This window comes from Trachurus trachurus (genome assembly GCF_905171665.1).
Source record: "Trachurus trachurus genome assembly, chromosome: 21".
In the NCBI taxonomy this organism is placed as follows: domain Eukaryota; kingdom Metazoa; phylum Chordata; class Actinopteri; order Carangiformes; family Carangidae; genus Trachurus; species Trachurus trachurus.
Genome location: NC_139899.1, coordinates 23,705,429 through 23,724,909, shown reverse-complemented (window position 1 = coordinate 23,724,909; position 19,481 = coordinate 23,705,429). Strand labels below are relative to the sequence as shown.

The 19,481-nt window shown below is 40.3% G+C and overlaps 2 protein-coding genes across 2 annotated transcripts in view; one reads left to right on the top strand and one right to left on the bottom strand.

The window, feature by feature from the left end:
• Positions 1–1,586: 1,586 nt before the first annotated feature.
• Positions 1,587–6,167, bottom strand: tsn (translin). Its single transcript, XM_083996185.1, has 6 exons — positions 5,982–6,167; positions 4,727–4,820; positions 4,517–4,613; positions 3,957–4,072; positions 3,796–3,875; positions 1,587–2,772 (listed from the first exon to the last, which is right to left on the bottom strand). Exons 1-6 carry the CDS (start codon positions 6,045–6,047, stop codon positions 2,536–2,538), a joined length of 690 nt encoding a protein of 229 aa, XP_083852311.1. The 5' UTR covers positions 6,048–6,167; the 3' UTR covers positions 1,587–2,535.
• Positions 6,168–7,342: 1,175 nt separating this feature from the next.
• Positions 7,343–19,481, top strand: part of fam124a (family with sequence similarity 124 member A) — a 37,493-nt gene continuing 25,354 nt past the window's right edge. The window contains exons 1-2 of the mRNA XM_083996670.1: positions 7,343–7,444; positions 12,543–12,574. Of these exons, the coding sequence (XP_083852796.1) occupies positions 7,389–7,444; positions 12,543–12,574 (88 nt within the window). The 5' untranslated portion in view covers positions 7,343–7,388. The remainder of the gene's footprint in view (positions 7,445–12,542; positions 12,575–19,481) is intronic.

The window sequence follows — 19,481 nt, the reverse complement described above, 5'->3', positions numbered from 1 at the left end:
CAGGTACAGCCACATCTTAGGGTTGTGGGACAGATATTTGTTTGGTCTACAAAATAAAACGTCAAATGGCATTCTTAAATTGTCAAAGCCAAAGGAAAGTATTTTTAATTTGTATTTTTGTCCAACCAATTGTCTAAATCCCCCAAATTCTTTATTCTATAATTTTATAACAATCATTTCAGAAAGAGGAACAAACATTTTTGGTTGTTTTCAAATAAATGGCTTATGATTTAGTATTTAAAACATGGTTTGAAATAACCTGGTTCTTCCTGTATTATCCCAACCTTGTCCCATGACCCTAAAAGTAGCAAACTGCCATGATAAAATCCTGTTTCTTGAGGTCTACTCACAAAACAAAAACCGTCTGGTGATAATGCGGTTTTAAAAGTGTTAAATTATAATGTGATGTAGCGATGAGCTGTTGTGCCTTGATCACTGTTGGGAATATATTGATAATCTGTCACAGTAGCTTTCCTGTCTGAGATGTGGACTACATCGCCCCCTGCTGGCACTGGATCGACACAAATTTACAGGCAATAGCATCGTTATCATTATTCCTCTGTCAGTCCCCGGCTGCCTGACCTCTCCCGCCCCTACTTAAGTGTGTTTTTACTTCTCTTGGTTGTGTGTTTTTATTTATGAAGGCTTTATTTTATTTAATGCACTTTATTCTGATTCAGTAATACAACTTTCTTCCTGTGTAGCTGCTGGTTAAAACAAAAAAATATTATGTCGAATGGTCTTGTTTATTCACAAATCTCCATGTTAGAAGGAACCTAGTCGGCAAAAAAGCTGATTTCGGTGCGAGTTGAGACGATGCAGTTGATCCCGTCATCAAACCAAAACCACTATTTAAGACCGATGCTGTTTTTGTTTGCAATGAAGTAGCACTAGAAGAGGTAGCAAATCACTGTGTTTGGGACGGCAGGGCTGCTCAACTCCACACCAACACTACTCCTGTGCTGTTGTGAGGGAGGGGGAGGGGGGGCGCTGTTTCAGATGAACCCTTTCAAAATGTACAAAAAGACAAAAACAAAACAAAGACTGCTGAGTTGCATACCATTATTTCCTTTTTCCCTCATTTGCATTTGAAAGGCCTGATGTATTATTTCCCCCAATGAATTCTATTAAAAAGATTTTAAACAACAACCTCTGCCTGAATTCTTCTGTGCGATGCGTTCAGGGGCAAAATCCGACAAAGCTTGAAACGTAGAATGTAGAAATGTATTTACAGTCTTTTTTTTTTTTTTTAAGCAACTGATTTAAACACATGGAAAACACACGGTACAAGTGGAATGCACTTAATACTCCAGGAAACAAAAAAAAAAAACACAAGATGCAAGAGTATGAAAGTGAAATATTTCTATAAAAACACAAGTCAGCTCCACTACAGTAAAGAGGCAAACAGAGGCTTGGATGCCGACAGTGGAAACAAACCTTCAAGACATTTTTCTTAAGTGGAGAGAGAGAAAAAAAAACAGTAAACACAGAACATGCAGTACGTGACATTCTGACCATTTTGTATTTTTGCTCATGGATCTCCAGAGGAAAGCTTCATCACAAGACATATTCATTGGCACTGCTCCGCAAGGGTTTTTCTTGCCATTGGAAAAAGAAAAGAAAGAAGTAATCTAACTAATCACAGAGTCGGTTTCTATTTATGTGAAGTGCATCTGTCTTTTCTTTGGCTCTTCCTCTCCTGGAACCTCTTTTATAGGAAGAAATCCGTGCTTTCAGGTCAGAAACTAATGATCGAAATCCAAAATGGAGACTCAACAATGATGCTGTAAAATGTATTTTACATTTAGGTTTTTGTGTTTAATCGTCTGATTGGTGAATCACAGATTTCCTTCATAAACGAAGCTCCTGGATCTCTGATTGGATGCATCTATTATTCTGACAATAAAATCGAAGAAATACCACCAGGCATCAACTTGTCTGGTCAACGATGAACACATTTTACGGTTTCGTTTTTTTTTTTTTTAGGTTGCTTTTGCAAATCAACACAACAGAACAACCACAGAGAAGAAGCTGTATGCAGCAGGAGCACTCTGGGCGGTCTCTGCCAGTCTTCTTGAATTAATTAAACATCGATTTACTAAAATTAACAAACAAAAGGAGGTTGACTGTTGCAAGTTAGATGAAAACAACTGCAAAAAACCAACTCAGGGAAACAGATGCATCAGATGAAGCTGAGAACACATTTCCAAAAAAACCATCAACAAACCGAACCTTCGATCTTAAAAGCACCTGAACGGGGGATGTCAAAGTGCGGCACCTTCCCTGCCACCCTTCTGACAGACTGCCATCCATCTGAAGCACATCTCATGCACACATACACACAAACACACACACTCACACAGTCTGTCCTAGGCTGCTGGGGCCTCAGGCAGATCCCTGGGTCTTGCCTTCTAGGTGGAGTAAGGTCTCCGATCTGCAGCAGCTGTGGAGAGGTTCCAGCCCTGGGGGGGGGGGTGTAGCTACCGCGCCTTCCTCCCGTCTCCCACAGCCAATCACAGCCTCCCAAAAAACTCTCTACTTGTCGCCGGCACTGGCAGTCTCGGACTCCTTGGCCAGGCCGCGGATCGACAGGTCGTACACCACCTCCTCGATCTTCTTCACGTCGTACTTGAGGCCGTCATAGCGCTTCCGCAGCGGGTCGTTCTTCAGGTTGAGCAGGCGGAAGCCCGAGTCCAGCTCGTTGATGAAGTTGGAGATGCGTAGGGGCCGGGTGTAGTCTCCTGCTGTGACGCTGTTGACTGCCAGTCGTGACTGAAGGGACAAAAAGAAGTACACATTAAACACTTAACTTTTCATTTACAAGAAAACATTGGTGGCTTAAACACATTGGAAACCACATGTCAAGGTATTAATCACAATTCCCCTTTTCCTGAATCCAACAAATACTAACTTACTAGGTTGTTAAAAACCAAGTGAGAGCTTTAGACTTCAAATAGGAAGTTCACTGGGTTTTATTTTTATTACCAATCCATCTATAACTCCAAGGTGACGTCTAATTTCTGGTTCGGTTCGACCAATAAAACTCAAAAAGGCTCAATTGACAGTGATACATGGTGATTTCTTACTGGACCAATTGACCAGATGTTACAACAGCAGCTGCCACTGAGAGAATCTGGACTCATCGGCCATAACATTAAAACAAGTGACTGGTTTTATGGGAGAAAATTACTAATGAGTCAGAATGAACTATTAAAAACAGGTCATGGATATAAACCTGTAAAACCAGTCACCTGTTTTAATGAAATGGCTCATCATCGCTGTATACGTTTATATCGTACATCATATTCAGTTAACAGTTTTAGGTATGGAGCTATAAAAGCTCTTGGCAGGATAATAAAACATCCCTGCAAGTCGTGATGTTCAGTTTCCCCTGAATAAATAAATCAAAAGCAATTAATACAAAACTGAACTAATATTGTTTCTCATTTGAATTATCACTTGATTATCTTCCAAATTAATCATCACCATGTATATAATATTTCAGAAAATAGCAAAAGGATGCACATGGTTTCCCAGGGCCAAACATAATGTATTCAAATTGCTTGATTTATGTATTCAAAAGAAGCTTTAACTCAGTAAATATTTTACAAATTTAGTTTAAAAAATGACTACAGAGATCAATTAGCAAGATCTCTTTGTTGAGTTTATAGAATACTGCATCTTATATTAACTTCATGATGGTTAGGTTGTTTATTTTAGGACTGAATTACAGTGCAGAATTTAAAAAATATATACATAATACACACATACACAGCGTACATACGACAGACTCACCAGTTCACTCGCCATGATCAGCACACCAGCCAGGTAGTCCTCTACGTCCAGGTGGAAGCCTTTCTCTCGCACCACCTCGACTGGAGGATTAAGACGTTGTCAGAGTGAGACGACGTTCCTCAGTAACAGTCACACAGCATCACACATGAACTGGTACTTACTGCCAAGAATCTGAGCCACAACCTCCCGAGTCACAAGAGCTTCACTCTCCAGGTAGACGACGAAGGCCGCTAGGAAAGCCAAGCGCTGCAGGACAAACCGCCAGTGTTCATGGAACCTGAAGGGAGATCACAGAGATCAGAAGGAGGGAAATAAAACATTTAATTTTCAAAAAGAAAACCCATCAAACAATAGGACAAGGGAATTGAAGTTAAAATTGAGTGCAGATTGACTGTAAACTGATGATTCGAGAAATGATTCTTGGTATTACCTGACAACCACAGCTCTGGTTGACTAATTAGACCTTAAGACCAGGGTTTTATCTAAAATGACTGAGTCAAATTTATTTATTTCTAAAAAAAAGAGTTGATTTAGGCAGAAGAAAAAAAGCTGAAGCAGATTGGACGACCTGTGAAATGTTGCTGAGAAGTTGGAAATATTATCTGAGCTAAAAGAAGAGTTCAGCACAGACACCGACACAAACAGACAAGAGGGTTGATTTGCTTTGTAAGCAGAACACACACACACACAAAAAAACAATCATGTGAGAGGTGGCTCGTACCTGTAATACTGCTCCACAGGAAATTTAGTTTTGAGGTCTGCAAGTTGCGTCCGGACTGTGCAGAACAGCTCGCGGGCCTTCGTACATTTATTGGGAACTAATGGGAGACAGGGAGAGAAAAAGATTGATTTAAAAAACTTCAGGTTCAAATATGAAGAAGCTAACATTAAATAACAGGTCAAAACAGTTCACACTGTGTCAAACACTCACTTTCTTTGAATCCCGTTGGCTGGTGGACACTTTGAAGAACTGTCAGGATTTCTCTAGCAGTCTGCTCCAAGGTCTGAACCACCTTACGGATATCCTACAATAAATAAAAGTCTGTAGTTTATACACATTTCTCTTCTAATGTGAGGAAATTTTGACTTCCTGAGCATCTTACAAACGATACTGATAACATGATTTTTAAGATGTATCTTTGTATGCATGGTATTTATGAGCCTCTCATTTACAGATTGATAAAAAGAGATCCAAAATCCCCTCTGTAAAAACTTTTGACTCTAATATGTAAACATGTGTTCAATAATCTTGTTCAAATGTATGCAAATTAGTGCATATTTAATTAGATATGGCTGCATTTGCATATTGAAACATAAAATGTGACAAATCATGTAATACAAAAAAAATGTCTTAATGTAAGTAATTAACTTGGGAAATGTCATGGTCATATTTGGTATCTTAAACTTTTACCCTATTCACCTGTAGTGTCTCACCTTTATGAGAGAAATTAAGCTACACTCGCTATACATTGACAGATAACACTGACAGAGTTAATATGATGATTTTTTTTTTTTAATGAAGCTTAGTGTTATCCCCTGTACTATCAGAACAAAACAACAGGGGCAGCAGAGCATCATGTAGCCTAATATATATTTATACCACTCAAGAAATGTAGTTCCCAGTATTTGCTTCATGTGTCATAATATTACATATTTATATATGATTATTTCATAGCGTGGTGAATGTGCAGGTCACAACTTGTCCACCAGAGCATTTTGGAGTTGTTGGATTGTGTATTTGATGAGTTTGATGAGGGGCAGGGGACCCTACAGTCTATGCAAGGGACCTGCACCATTCACCTCCATTGTGTTCGCTGAGCAGCTCACGTCTCTGCCCCGCGGATCTCAAAACAACATGCACCAACAATTAAAGGCAATGGACCTACTGCTATGACTAACTTATAGGGATTATGTCGATGTAATGGGCGAATTTGCCAAAATGTTGAACTATCCCTTTAACGGACACGTAAATTATGGATTTTTATCGACTGGGTAAAATTATTCTGTACAGATATTTATCGTAATCACTCAGTTGAGGCGCTGCTGCTCAATAAATGAGACTTCTGTCGCCTTTTCTGCAGTTTAACGTGGTGAAAATGTTCCCAGTGTGTCGGCTCGTGTTAGCAGCGAGCTAACCGTCCCCGGGAGCTAACGGTAACCACCGGTAACGGGCGGCTCATTCATACCTCTCGGACGTCCTGGTCGGCGCTCAGGAAGCCCTGGATGTAGCTGAACATCTCGGTGACAGACATTTGTTCTTGCCTCGGTGTCAAACTGACGATGGAGAAGATGAACTGTCGTCCGCTGCTAATTGGTACAGAAAAAACCACACACACACAAACATCAACGTGCACGAAAAACGTCCCCGCCGCTTGAACACAGGCGCGTAGAGATGACGTAGCGCTGCGACGTCACGCAGATTTTTTTTTTTTTAATGAGTTTGACTTGTGATTTTTTATTTTTTTTATTTATTAATTGAATTTAATTTATGTATTTCTATCTATCCCCAAGACTGCATTACCTCGAGTTGTCCTTGTTGACACTTACCTTGTACACTGCATTGTGTGAATAAAATGGGGGGAAAAAATGACAAAAAGTTTTCTGAAATAAATAAAAGAACAAGAAAAAAGAGTATACAATATATAAGTATACAAAAACACTACACAAAGTCCTAGTAGTTAGTAAATGATCAGAAAGAGGTAAAGTAGACATGTTGCTTTACCTCGTCCATCCTGTGGATGGAGCCAAAGCAGCGTCCTTCTCATGTTGCCTTCAAGTGCTGCTGGAAAACAGACACATTACCAGACACAGCCCCACCAAAGACGTTCTTTGACCCCACTCTACAATGAAACAAGCCTTAATCATATGAAACAGTAAATAAATATAAATCTCGATTTTCCATCTCATTAATCTGGAATACGCTTTCAAAATTGTGACATATCCAATCATGATCACTTCGGGTTTTTGGTTTACAAATCAAATCATTGTTTCATTCATTTTCATTTTAAAAGTGTAGTAGGGCTAGCTAGTTTTAGTTTCTAAGGTTCAAGTTAATTACAAACCCTTTATAAATCGTGTCTCAAAAACTAGAACAGACAGAGGTCAAATGATGAAGTGGTAGGAGATTAAGGAAAGTTGGAGTTCCACTAAATTAAGTGGGAAAAGTATGTCGTTGAGTGAAATTGCTGAGTTAGTAAAAACATCCCAGATAAATCTAAATTAAATCTAATGTTTTGTTAGTTTGTTTTGTTTAGTTTGTTTTTTAATCCAGTGTTTTATTCTACCTATTCACATTACACCTAATTTCCACATTTCCGACGGCTCCAGAAGGCATCATCGGGGAGCGCAGCTGACGCAAAGAAACAAGAGCAGTCAGTCACTCAGTCGCCTGTTGCTTCAACTAGTTCACCAGCAGACAGCGGCTTTCCGCAGGTCAGGAGTTACACACCGGCCGGTTCTCACTCCCATCCCGGGGTCACATTTACTCTCTTACGGTTTAAACGGTGCGGTGTTGGTGTTGTTTTCTTCGTTTTCTTCGTCACGTCGGGACTTTGAAACAATGCGGCTAAGTGTTGCTCGGCTCAGTGTTTGAGATGGAGAAAACCTCAGCAGAAGATGACTGCGTGGATTCGGGAGCCGAGACTGGAGGGTGAGTGAAGCAGAGGACTGACACATCCTGAATATCCATCTGTTTTTCTACCTCAGAGCTATTGACATATTCACATATAAAATTAGAATAAGATTAGCATAAGTTACTAAAAATTGAACAAGGTTGGCTAATTCAACTTTTTTTTTCTCTTGTAAATCATTCTAAAGAGAGCATTTTCTACATGTCGTAGGCTAGGTATAACATAACTTAAACAAGTGTTTTCATGTCCAGATGTGCCAAATTAAAGTTTGTAGCCTATAGTAACTCAGTTGCATTAGCTGAACCTTGTCAGATAAACTAGTCGGTATTAAATTGATGGATTCGTTTAAGAAGTTTGATTTCACCCACCAGACATAGGCTAATGAATGAGTTTAAAAGAGGGAAAGACAGTTTTTATATATATTTTTAGGGAAAACTGACACTTTAATGCATTGTTATCAGTCTGGATAGAAATTACATTGACTTAGGTACATTAACCTACATTAATTATTAAAGATAATATTTGGATGTAGTTGAGTCTATTGTTTATCAGATTTCTGTGCTGCACAAAGAAATTCATGTAATGTTAGATCAAAGTCTTGTTCATGAATTTCACCCCCTTTTGTAACTAACCAATGTTTGATGAGGACATATGGAGGAGGTGTAATCCTAATTCTTTAGTGGAAAGTTCAGCCTTAATCACCAACTCATTTGATAATGAGAGTCCAACCAACCAACCAACCACATGGATGGAGCTTAATTCAAGAACACTTTAGAGACAGTAGAGAGTTAAATGAATCACTGTGTTGTTCACTCTGTTTTCAGCCCTTAAACAAAGATGCGCCTCAGTTTTGCCAGTGGTACGTGTCCCTCAACTGCTTGATGTGGTTTTGTTGTTGTAGTGACAGGACTTGTGTTTTTGTGTTGTGTTTTAGTGAGAGACCCCACACTGACCCACAACCCCTTTTAAAGACATTATCATCATCATTATCATCAGTGTGACTAAACACCCATTGTGTTATGTCTAGATTGTTTACAAGCACAATTAGAGTAACTTCTGTTTGTGTTTCTTTTTGGAATAATGAAAACTCTATATAACGTTTTTTTTTTCATTTGTTTTCTTAATATCCCCAAACCTTGTAGTTCCCCTATAGAAATTAGATTGTGTATATTTAGACTAATTATAGCTTAATTGATATAGTTAGGCTATGTATTTAATTATGAAGGACAATGGTCACTATTGACATTAACCATATTCAGCTAAGGCGGCAGTTTTTATTTATAGTTCCTGAGAAGATGAAAGAGAAAGGACTGAAAGTACATGTGAATATCAGCGATAGATAGAACTAAACATTATAAAGTCAATATATAAGAGTCAATCAGATCTCGGACCAGTTTTGTTCTCTTTATCCTCGTCCATCAGTTTCCCAGTGTTGTCAGAGTAACATGGGACCCAGTTATGTCATTAGCTGTGAACTGGAACCAAACAACATAATGTGTGTGAGAGAGCATGTTTCATGGGAAAATGTTTTTTTTTTTTTTTTTTTTAAAGAGAGAGAGAGAGGGAAAGAATGCAGGAGAGCAGGAGATACCTTTGTGGAAAGTGCTGGTGTGAGAGGAAAAGCAGTGGCATCCAGCTGATAACCACAGAGCTGCTCCCTCCATCAGGTCACATCCTCCACCTCCGCCTCACTTCCTGCTCCGCTCCCACCACATCCACTGCTCTCCTCCACCTCTCGACCAATCACAGCTCACAGAGGCCATACTACTGTGCCAGTCTTTTTTTTTTTTACTGTGTTCAACTCATCAGCTCCACATTAACTCATAATTCTGCAGCAAATTAGTATCTCACTATACTCCAATAATGCTATAATTAATCGCTTGGTCCATAAATATTGATGGCCAATAATTTAGATGATTACTTGGTAATTTACTGTAGATCATATTGATTGTTTTAGATGCTGGTTTGACAAAACAAGTAATTTTATGGCCTGTACTAAATGCCTCTATGGAGACTTGTGGCTTGTTTGAGGTGATGCTGTATAGCGGCTTAGAGCTGCACTAATCAATAGTTTAGTCGGCTGTGTGTGATGTTTGTTTTACATCTTATTTGCTGTTTGGTTCAGTCTCATCAACCTCGTCTCCGGGAGCAGCAGGCGGCTGTTTTTAAGCAAACAAGCTCTGATTAACCCACTTTACTCCACCTGAGCAGCAGCACCCAGCAGCACACAGACAAAGTTAGAGACTCACTGTGGAGCATTAGCAGCTAATGAGCCGGATATTTATCTCAGGAGGAGGTGGAGGAGACCAAAGCAGAGCAAAAAAGCGACTGAGAAGAACTGGACTCGGATTTGTCAAACAGACTTCAAATGAACGCTGCTATGTGCCTGCTGGAAAAAAAAAATGTAGGCGATGATGTGTCAGTGTTGAGTTTATGGTTTTCCTTCTCAGCTGGCCAACAAAAGGATTGATGCTGCGTTGAATTTACTCAACGATAAATCTCGTATAATCATGTGAGTAATGACCGTTCATGGGGAAGTAGCGTGACAATGTCAAAGTCTTAAAGAGATTGGAGGAGGTCGGGCTTGAGTGATTGCATGTTCCATCTCCGATCGTCAATCAACTCTGCGTTTCTTTTTTTGGCTTATCATCTCGCCATCATCTTCATCTGTGCTCCTCATCCTCCTCCTCCTCTTCCTCTTCCCTTCCTCCCACCCACCTCCACCTTCCTGCGTCTAATCGAACCGAACCGAAGACACCTGAGTCCGTTCATCTCTCTCCATCTACGTCAAACCGGCTCCCTTGAAGACTCATCCCAGGTCCCCTGTGCAGTCGGAGCTGAGCTGCTGGTGTGTGTGTGTGTGTGTGTGTGCATGTGCATGACCGGGCTGCTGCCTGTCTTCGCTTCACTTTTGCGTTTATTGTCTTTGGGTGGAGATGAAGCGAGGCAGCGTGGCCAGACTGGAAAACGCCAAGTTGAGATGCTATCCGGCGCTGCTGCTGTGTGTGTGTGTGTGTGTGTGTGTATGTGTGTGTGGGGGGCTAGAGCTCTGCCAAACACACGCAACCCGGGGGAGCCGTCAAAACGGACCCACAACTTACTGCACACACCACTACCTCCAACTCTACAAAGAGTCATAAACCTTGAAAAGAAAGAAAGATCTTCTCATCTTTTTTTTCTTTTCCACATTCACTCTTTTTTTTCTTCTTTTTGCTCTCATCAAGGGACAAACCGATTGAGTGTCTCTGTCATTTCTCTGGAACCTTCCGGCCTTTTATTTTTCTTGTTCATTTCGATCCAACCTTTCCTCCCTTGCTGCAACACCCACATCATCATCTTTTGCTTTTTACCTTTCTCCGCTCACCTCCACTTCCTCCCACATTCCCATCCATCCATCCCTCTCTCTCTCTCCTTCTCTCTGCTAATGCCCGTTAGTTAGATTGATAACCTCCTGCTGCAGGAAACAGACTCGCTCCTCTGTTTCCTGTCGTCCCACAGCTCCAGAGGCCTTATTAGTTTAGAGACGGACTCACAGGGAGGGTGTACTGTATGTGTGTGTGTGTGTGGAGGAGAGCTGCTGGTCCTCTCTGGTCGTCAGCTGACTCCTGCGGGACTAATATTATACCCAGGTTGTGTCGTTGTCCATGTGAGCTGAGGTTTCACGGACTGGTTCAGGGGAATTAGAACCTGTGGGACGCAGCCTCGCTCCTCAATCAGTCTCATTGTATATGGCCATGCTAGCTCTGGTATGTCTCAGGTACACATATTTGTGTAATTGCACAAATTGACTTTTTTTTTCCTCCCCCAAGAGATCACATTAGCAAGAAATCTAATTCTGCTTCTCTCCCAGTTTGAAGATGGGAGCTTTAGATTAGACCAGTCGGAGCAAGAGCTTACATGCACATATGTGTGTGCGCACCGAGACATGAAAGTTAGAAACTTAACTTAAATAAGGAGCTTAAAAGTCTGATTATAAGATAAATACCTTCCTCATATCTGAAGTTAAGTGTGGAGCTGAGGTCAGGACACAATTAGCCTAGCTTAGCATAAAGATCAGAGGGAAGGAGTTTGGCTCTTTGTTGCCATTTCTTGACGAATGGTTGCATGAGATATAAATCATAAAACCACAAACTGTTATTGTAGTATTTCTCTTTGTGTTCACATCAAAGAAACAAAATACACTGTAGTTCAACTAGTGAGCTTTTCGGAAAAGCTAGGCCTCCTGACTTCTCTATTCATGCTGCATTCAGGCAACATCATGGGAATGGGAAAAATGAGAAAACCTCCAGTTATTCCAACAATGTGTTTACACATTTTTCCAGGATGGTTGACCCTAATGCTCACTTTTGAATAGATATACATAAATCAGCTACTTTATTATGTATATCCTACTTTATTAATTAGCTGAATCAGTATGAGGAGTTGTAAGTGCCAGAGATATAGGTAGATAGCCAGGTAGCTATCTGTACCTGTACCTGCAGTTTGTTAAACTCTTCTGTATCATCAATCACCACACTGAAAAGTCTGGAGCTGATTTGAAGTACATTCGATCTTATTGGTCCTTTAATTCTGCATTGATGCCCCATATTTTATAAGTAGCCTTTGTAAGAACTTAATATGTAAACCGAGTGGTAAGCACAGCAGTTACATAAAAGTCAAAAGCTTTTATCTCTGAAGTGTAGTGGAATTTGTTATGAAATAAAAATACCCAGGTATATTACAAGTGTCTGAGACCTGTACTTGGTCACAGAGAAGTGTGAGTATGAACAGCAGCACTTATTACAAACAGCACTCGGAGTGAATGTCCCTGTGTTTTATCCCTTCAGACAGAAACCGCAGTGAAATGTCTGAGTGCATTTTTGGTGACCTTTCCTCTCCAGTTGGACCTCTCCTACTATTTAGCCAGATGTCAGCACTTTATTTGAAATAGGAGTGTGTCGTCCTGTAAATCATGTTGATTGCACTTCATGCTGTAATATAAACTCCTGTCTCCTCTCTCTGTTTCTTGTCCTCTCTTTCTCTCTCCTCTCTCCCCCCATCTTCTCCCCTCTCATTCTCTCTGTGTCCACACATCCCCTCTGCCGTCCTCTTTGTCTCGTCTTCTGTTGTCCACTGCAGGTCTGACTACAGTCCCCTGTCCTCAACGAGCAGTAAGTAAACCACTGGTGACTTGAAACATTGTTAACAGTGACTCATGCACACACGCACACACATATACACACACAATCCTCCCCTGTTCATGGATTTATTTTGTCAGTGTGTATTAAGGAGATAAAGTCCTGGTCCTGAGCCTGTGTGTGTGTGTGTGTGTGAGTGTGTGCGTATGTGTGTGTCGTGTGCTTATTGCTCCTTAAGGCCTAAAACAGGTTTTAGGGAGGATTCATGGCGAGCTGCATGACTGATTATGTGGGTTCTCCTCCCTCCTTATTACAGCTAAACACTTCATATTTTTCACATTTGATTAGTAATTAACAATGAGTCAATTGTTAAGAAAATAATAGACAATGGATAATTAATCAAATAGCGATTAATCATCTTTAAACAAATAGTTCTCAGCCTCATTTATTACGATTGTCTGCTTCTCTCTGTTTTATATTTCTGTAAACTGTTTTAAACTCTTTGTCTGACAAAATGAAACACAAGAAGAGATCTTTTTCTCTATTTCTTGATATTTTACAGACTAAACACTTCATCCATTAATCGATCACATGGGATAAAATCAATCATTAGCACTACAGGGAAATTAGGAAAAGTAAAAAATGGAGCACAAATGTAAGCTTTGGGAAGGATGCACATTTCAGATAATCAGTCTAGTTGTGTGAGTGTGTTTGTGTGTGTGTGTGTGTGTGTGTGTGTGTGTGTGTGTGTGTGTGTGTGTGTGTGTGTGTGTGTGTGTGTGTGTGTGTGTGTGTGTGTGTGTGTGTGTGTGTGTGTGTGTGTGTGTGTGTGTGTGTGTGTGTGTGTGTGTGTGTGTGTGTGTGTGTGTGTAGATGTGTGTTTGCAGAGGTTGTGACCTCTGCCTACACTGGCTGCCAGGTCTCTAACCCTTGCACAATGGGAGGATTATATCCAATATTAGCCCATTAATCTGGTCCACAGGAAGCTGCATTATCCCACCCGCACCACACCCGCAAGTCAGGAAGTATAGGACCACATACACACACATACACACACACACACACACACACACACATACACACACACACACACACACACACACACACACATACACACACACACGTATCGAGAGATTCAGCAGTGTCTGGTTTGGTCTTTCCCCTCACGTTTCCTGTGTCATTCCCGTATCAGATGAGCTTCTGCCCACTATTGTCTCCGTCATTACTGGAGGTCAGAGAGGGAACGACACGTGCACTGGCACAAAAAAAACACACAAAAAGGAAAGTGTGTGACCACAAATAGAAAGACACAACTGCACTCGAGCTACTTTACTCAAAGTCATCGTGTGATTTAGGACTTTACCCGTCCTCACTGTAAAGACCTTTTTTTTTAGAAGTGACTGAAGCGGCTGGTAGGTGTTTGTTTACTTTGTGTAACCGGACAAACAATTGTTTATATTGTGTTTGTCACATTAGCAGTAAATTTTCACAGATGAAAAGAACCTGACTACAAACCGACTAAATACTTAAAGTGAAATCTGACCACAACAGAGCTGTTTGTGACTGTGGTTTAAAGGGCTGCTTCATATTAATGGCAATTAAGTAATTATTGTCTATGAGATTTTACTGCTACACCCCAAAGCAATAGTACTTTATTAGTTGTCTACATATTACATAGAACAAACATTAAAGCTATTGTCGGTTCAGAAATGTTTGTAGTAAAAATGACTGCAGGAGTTGTTAAGATATAACTCACCTGTGTTGTTTAGTGAAGGTAGACATTAGATACCAGCTACTGTATATCTCTTGAATGTTGGCACATACAAAACAGTTTTTTGTCATTTGGATTTTGTTCTCACACTTTTATTTATAAACATTTAAAATGGACATAACCACTAACTATAAACCAGCTTTGGAAAGATTTCTAAACTTGAACACAGTCATCAAACACTGCTTTTCTTCTGTAGTAGGTGGCTGCAGTATCATCACATTAATACACCCATGTAGAAACTATAACACAGAGTGAATGGTTGTTGCATTTTCACCTTGGTTTTCATCTGTCATTTTGTAATATCAGGACTTCCTGTCATGTAATGTCACTTAGTAGTGACTTTCTCCCACGCCTGTGCTCCCATACATGCTGCTAGTTCATCTTATTTTTCCCCTTCCCCTGGATGAATTGTGCTCCGTCTCCAGATGTGTGTTGACGGGTGTTGTGTGGCTGGATGAGCCTCCTGAATCTGCCCCTAAACGCCTTCAGAGCTTTCATTAATCATCCGCTGCTGCAGTATCTGTGATGTTTGCCCAAAAGGAAAAGCTGAGACTTCAGATTACTAAGCAGCTGGATGACTTACTGTGTGTCAAGCCTTTATTGCCATTCGGGGAGTATCTGTTGCTTGAGGGACCTTGACAAAATAAACCGAGAGAACGTTTTAAAGACATGGCAGGACTCTGTTGATGATCTCTGACATTATTGAAAGTCTCCTTCCAGCACTCGTTCTTTGTCTTAACAGCAGTTGTGATACTTTGTATAAGACAATGAGAAAACATGTTGTCCACATCCCACAGAGAGATTTGGTGAAAGTAGCAGCCTCTGTTTATTTGTCAAGGACGGGGGCAGATAGATGTGAACTGCTGTGGTGACAGATTTTTCCAAAGATGTGAAAGCAGAAAATCCTCATTTATCTGAGCAGCTCCGTGTGTGGCTGAATGTTTTTGTCCTCAGTGTGTGTGTGTGTGTGTGTGCGCACTCATGTGTTCATTGCAAAGGTGAACGCAGCATCAGTCGACCCTTGTCTGCAGCCTCCACAGAAGTATATTTAGGTTTTGGTGTAGAGCACGTTCATGTTTACACAGGTGGTCTTAACCCCTGACCCTTGACCCCGGCTCAGACCAGCTATAAGCCCCCTGGAGACAGACTGATAGGCCCTAAAAACCTCCATCAGTCTGATCGAGGTCACACTCTACTGAAGCAACTCCAATGGCAGAGAGTCTGTTCTGAAATGGACACTATAAAATATGTTTAAATATAACAAGCACTGAAATGTCAGTGTTGTCGCAGTGGCAGTTCAGGATGAAGCATTTGTTTTATCTTGCTTGTATCAAGACTTGTTTGTTTTTCTTTAACCAAATTTCAACATACAAGTTGCAGTTTGCATTATAAAAAAGTTTACGTTTTTCAGGTTGTGTATTTATAACAGTAACAAAAACAGAACAAATGTAATTGCTTTGAAAAGCGGAAACATCAAAATATAAATAATACAAATAATATTCGACTGCAAATAAGATTTGAAAACAAACACAGTACATTCATGTTTGTGAGAAGGTCCTTTCAAATCTAAAATATTTTTGTAAAATGAGATATTGTGACTATACAGATATTTGATCTCCTGCTGATTTGAAGAAGAAATGGACAGTCTACTCTGTATAGTTTATATGGTAACTTTATTTTAACATAGAGAGACAGAATATCAACAAAAAATCTGGAAATAATATCATCATGTAAAGGTTATAAATGAATGTACATTTGATCAAATGAAATAAGGGCAAAAATCAGCAGGGATCAAATACTTATTTTCCCCACTGTAGGTGGTCCGCATGTTAACAGCTCCAGCAGGATCAAGCAGGGCCCCGGGTCTCTGTGGTGGTAAATAAAAGCCAACCATGTGCCTGACATCTACAGTGTACGCTTCAAAAATGTCTCTATACAAGCTGCTGTGTCTTTAACATAAGCATCATCCTGCACTAGAATAACTTATGAAGATGTGGAGTTTGCTATATAGGACTGCATTTTTAATAAAAGACAAAATCTTAACCAAAACATTTTATCTAGTTAAAACTTTCAGGTTGCAAGCTGCTAAACTGCTGCAAGAGAACTGTTTCCTAACAACTACAACGAGATTTAAAAATGTTGTGTAACATTGTAGATTATCTCATTGACTTACAGTGAGGTTTTTTTTTTTGCAGTGTTTAAGATTAAAACCAGTCTGGGAAGTGGAGCAAGTGGCTCTTGCAGTCACACAAAAAAAAACTGCTAAAAAAAACAAACTTTCCTCTGTGAATTAGCATTTATTAAGTGCAATTTTCTTATCTCTCAGGTTTAAAGATTAGAAGTTGGAAATTGCAGTTGCAAGAATTTCAAGCACCAGCAGTGGTGTGACGTGACGTGATGATGGGGAAAATGCAAATTGCAGCCTGTCCTCTCTGCTGCCTACAGATGCTGTGTGTGAGTGTGTGTGTGTGTTTCTGAAGCATCTTTGAGCTTTCAATTGAAGGTAAATAGGTTTTGATTCAAGAGGCCTCAAGTGAGCCCCACCCCAAACACTTAATCACACAACCTCACTTTCTATTGGTCACAGCAGATGATTGTCCATTCAACCAGAGTGACCTGAGACCTCTGCCCCGAATGGTTTTCTGCATGTGTGTGTGTGTGTGTGTTCATACATGTAAGACAGAGGGGCTTGGCCGTCAGAGTAATGAATGTTTTTAGGCCAGACATGGGGGGGATATTCAAACTGCCCAGAGGTCAGACTGTAACAGAGAAGAGAGACGCATACAAATACACTAACAGAGATGTAAACAGACTCGAGAAAAGACGTGCTGGATTTGTCACACTTGAATTCCTGAAAAATATACTGTCAATGTATTTATTATGAGCAGATGGAGACTCATGAAAATTTATACCACAGCCTGAATCCAGGGGAGAGAAAAAATTGGATGAAAGATGAAAAGAAAACACGAGATGGATTCAGAAGATCTTGCTTTTTGCAGGTAGTGGTGAGCAAAACAAAGACTGTGAAAACACCCTTTTTTCCCCCCTGAAAGAGACGAGGAAGGAAATAAAGATTTAAAAAACAGTGAATTAAAAATAAATGTGCTTGAGCGTGTCGAACAGCTCAGTGGGTCTTTTATACCACAGAGGTCAAGATAGGATTGATAGTAGTGGTCTAACAAAAGAACAGGGAGTCACAGGGGGTTATATTTTCAGGGATCAACCTGTCACCAGCAGATGTTCAGTCAGTGAGACAAAGACACATATGTGTATGTAGGAGTCAAGAGGTAACATCCAGGGCTGAAAAATGAACCCACCATGCAAGTGAAAAGACTGCACTTCCTTGAATGGCCACATGAGGCTCTCTCCAAAAGCGAGTCAATCTCCACAGACTCCCATGTTAAAATAGAATTTATTTTTTTATACAACTCAGCTGTTTAAGTTTTATTGAGGCTTAAAGTTCTGTATAGTTGAGGGTCTGTTGCATTGAATGACAGATGGGTGAGCGTATGCCTGCCGCAACCTGGTATGCCCTGAAGTCTTGACTTCACACATGCCCCGCCCATTTTTGGATTAGCCAAGAAGGAGGCGGAGTCAGGCAATTCTAAAATGCCAACTCCTGTGTGTAATTTGAATCGTCTTGTGGACTCAAATGAGAGTTAAAATGACTATACACCCAAGTGTTTGGCACCGATATCTGTATCTTGGGTCACATTAATAATATTTGTTGTGATGTGTTCGTGTCAGTGGGAAAATTAAAAAGTAAAAAACACTTTGCCTGCCAGTGCATCCAGTGATGTTTTACTTAGACAGACAGTAGAATAGCAGGAGCAAGAACATGTGTGCGTGTGTGAGTCACTCCCAACTCCACTCTTTAAAATGTGTACATCACCAACACTGTTGTGTTTCAGCAGCTGGATCAAATATTTACCAGTGAAAGTACAGGGTCCAGTAAAAGTTTTACTTCCTTCTTTTAAATAATTCAAAGTTTTCTGTGGTTTTAAGTTGGCAGTTAGAACCACTGGGGGCATCACGCAGACATGTCAGACATGTACGATATAATATACACACAGGCTGATATAAAACACAGATGTATGTAACACAGATATTCTAGACATGAGCAAAACCAAACATCTGCTAAACATCACAATGCCAATTACCTAATGTTGATTCTCGGACGTTATGTTAATGTCCTGTGCCTGCTGGGCTTGTAGAGGCCCAAACCTATAGATCTTATAGATGCATCATTGAGGACGAGAACAAGCAAAGCTACACCCACACACAATTACAAATTATGTAGCTCTAGTGAGTATTTATCAACATATGTGTCCTGTCTCACACTTTAAATACAGGTTGAAAGGATGTCTCTGTGTGTTCAGTGTCTCTGTGCCCTTCATCAGGATAAACATGACGCACTTGTCTTTTTAGAGGAACAGAGCGGAGTATCTCTTTACATGCCAAACCACTCACAGTGATGCCAGCTGAGGTGTTTTCACACAGTCAATTAGCCAATTTAAATGGCACCTAATGGATCAAGGACCACCCATTACACCACACAAACACACACAGAGACACACAAACACACACAGACACACACTCTTGGGGCTTTATGCCTAGTTGAAAGTAGAATATATACTGTATAGAGCCGCGTTCTGCTATAAGGCTGCTTGGATTAAGTGTTACCAAATGTGCGTCTTCCAAAATGAGGTTTGGATCATGAGGCCAAGATCTCAGCTTAAATATGCTGCAGTTGGCAGTTTGTTAATGGTTTAATTGAAGCAGTGCTGTCTGTCAGCCTTGTTGTGGGCCTTTTCATTCAAGTGTGAGCTCACTCGGTGCATAGTCAGTGCACTATGTAGACAGAAACATGATGACTATGAGGTAGACGCTTTCGCAGATTCACTTCGTTCCTTTTCCCCAACCTGGGTCCAAACAGGACCACATTTGGGCCAGGTTCAATTTATATTCAGACTAATGAGAAGTTTGGTTCCATTGCATTACAGCTGTTCTCACATCTGCGTGTTAACGTGTCTTAATAACTGCACTGCATCCAAGATTTTTCCCTAATAATTTATGCGCAGCAGCTGTGTGCTGGTTTTCCATTGATTGATCAGATCTGGTTTTAAATATTTAACCAATAAAGACCTAAAACTGGTGGCATTCAGCTGT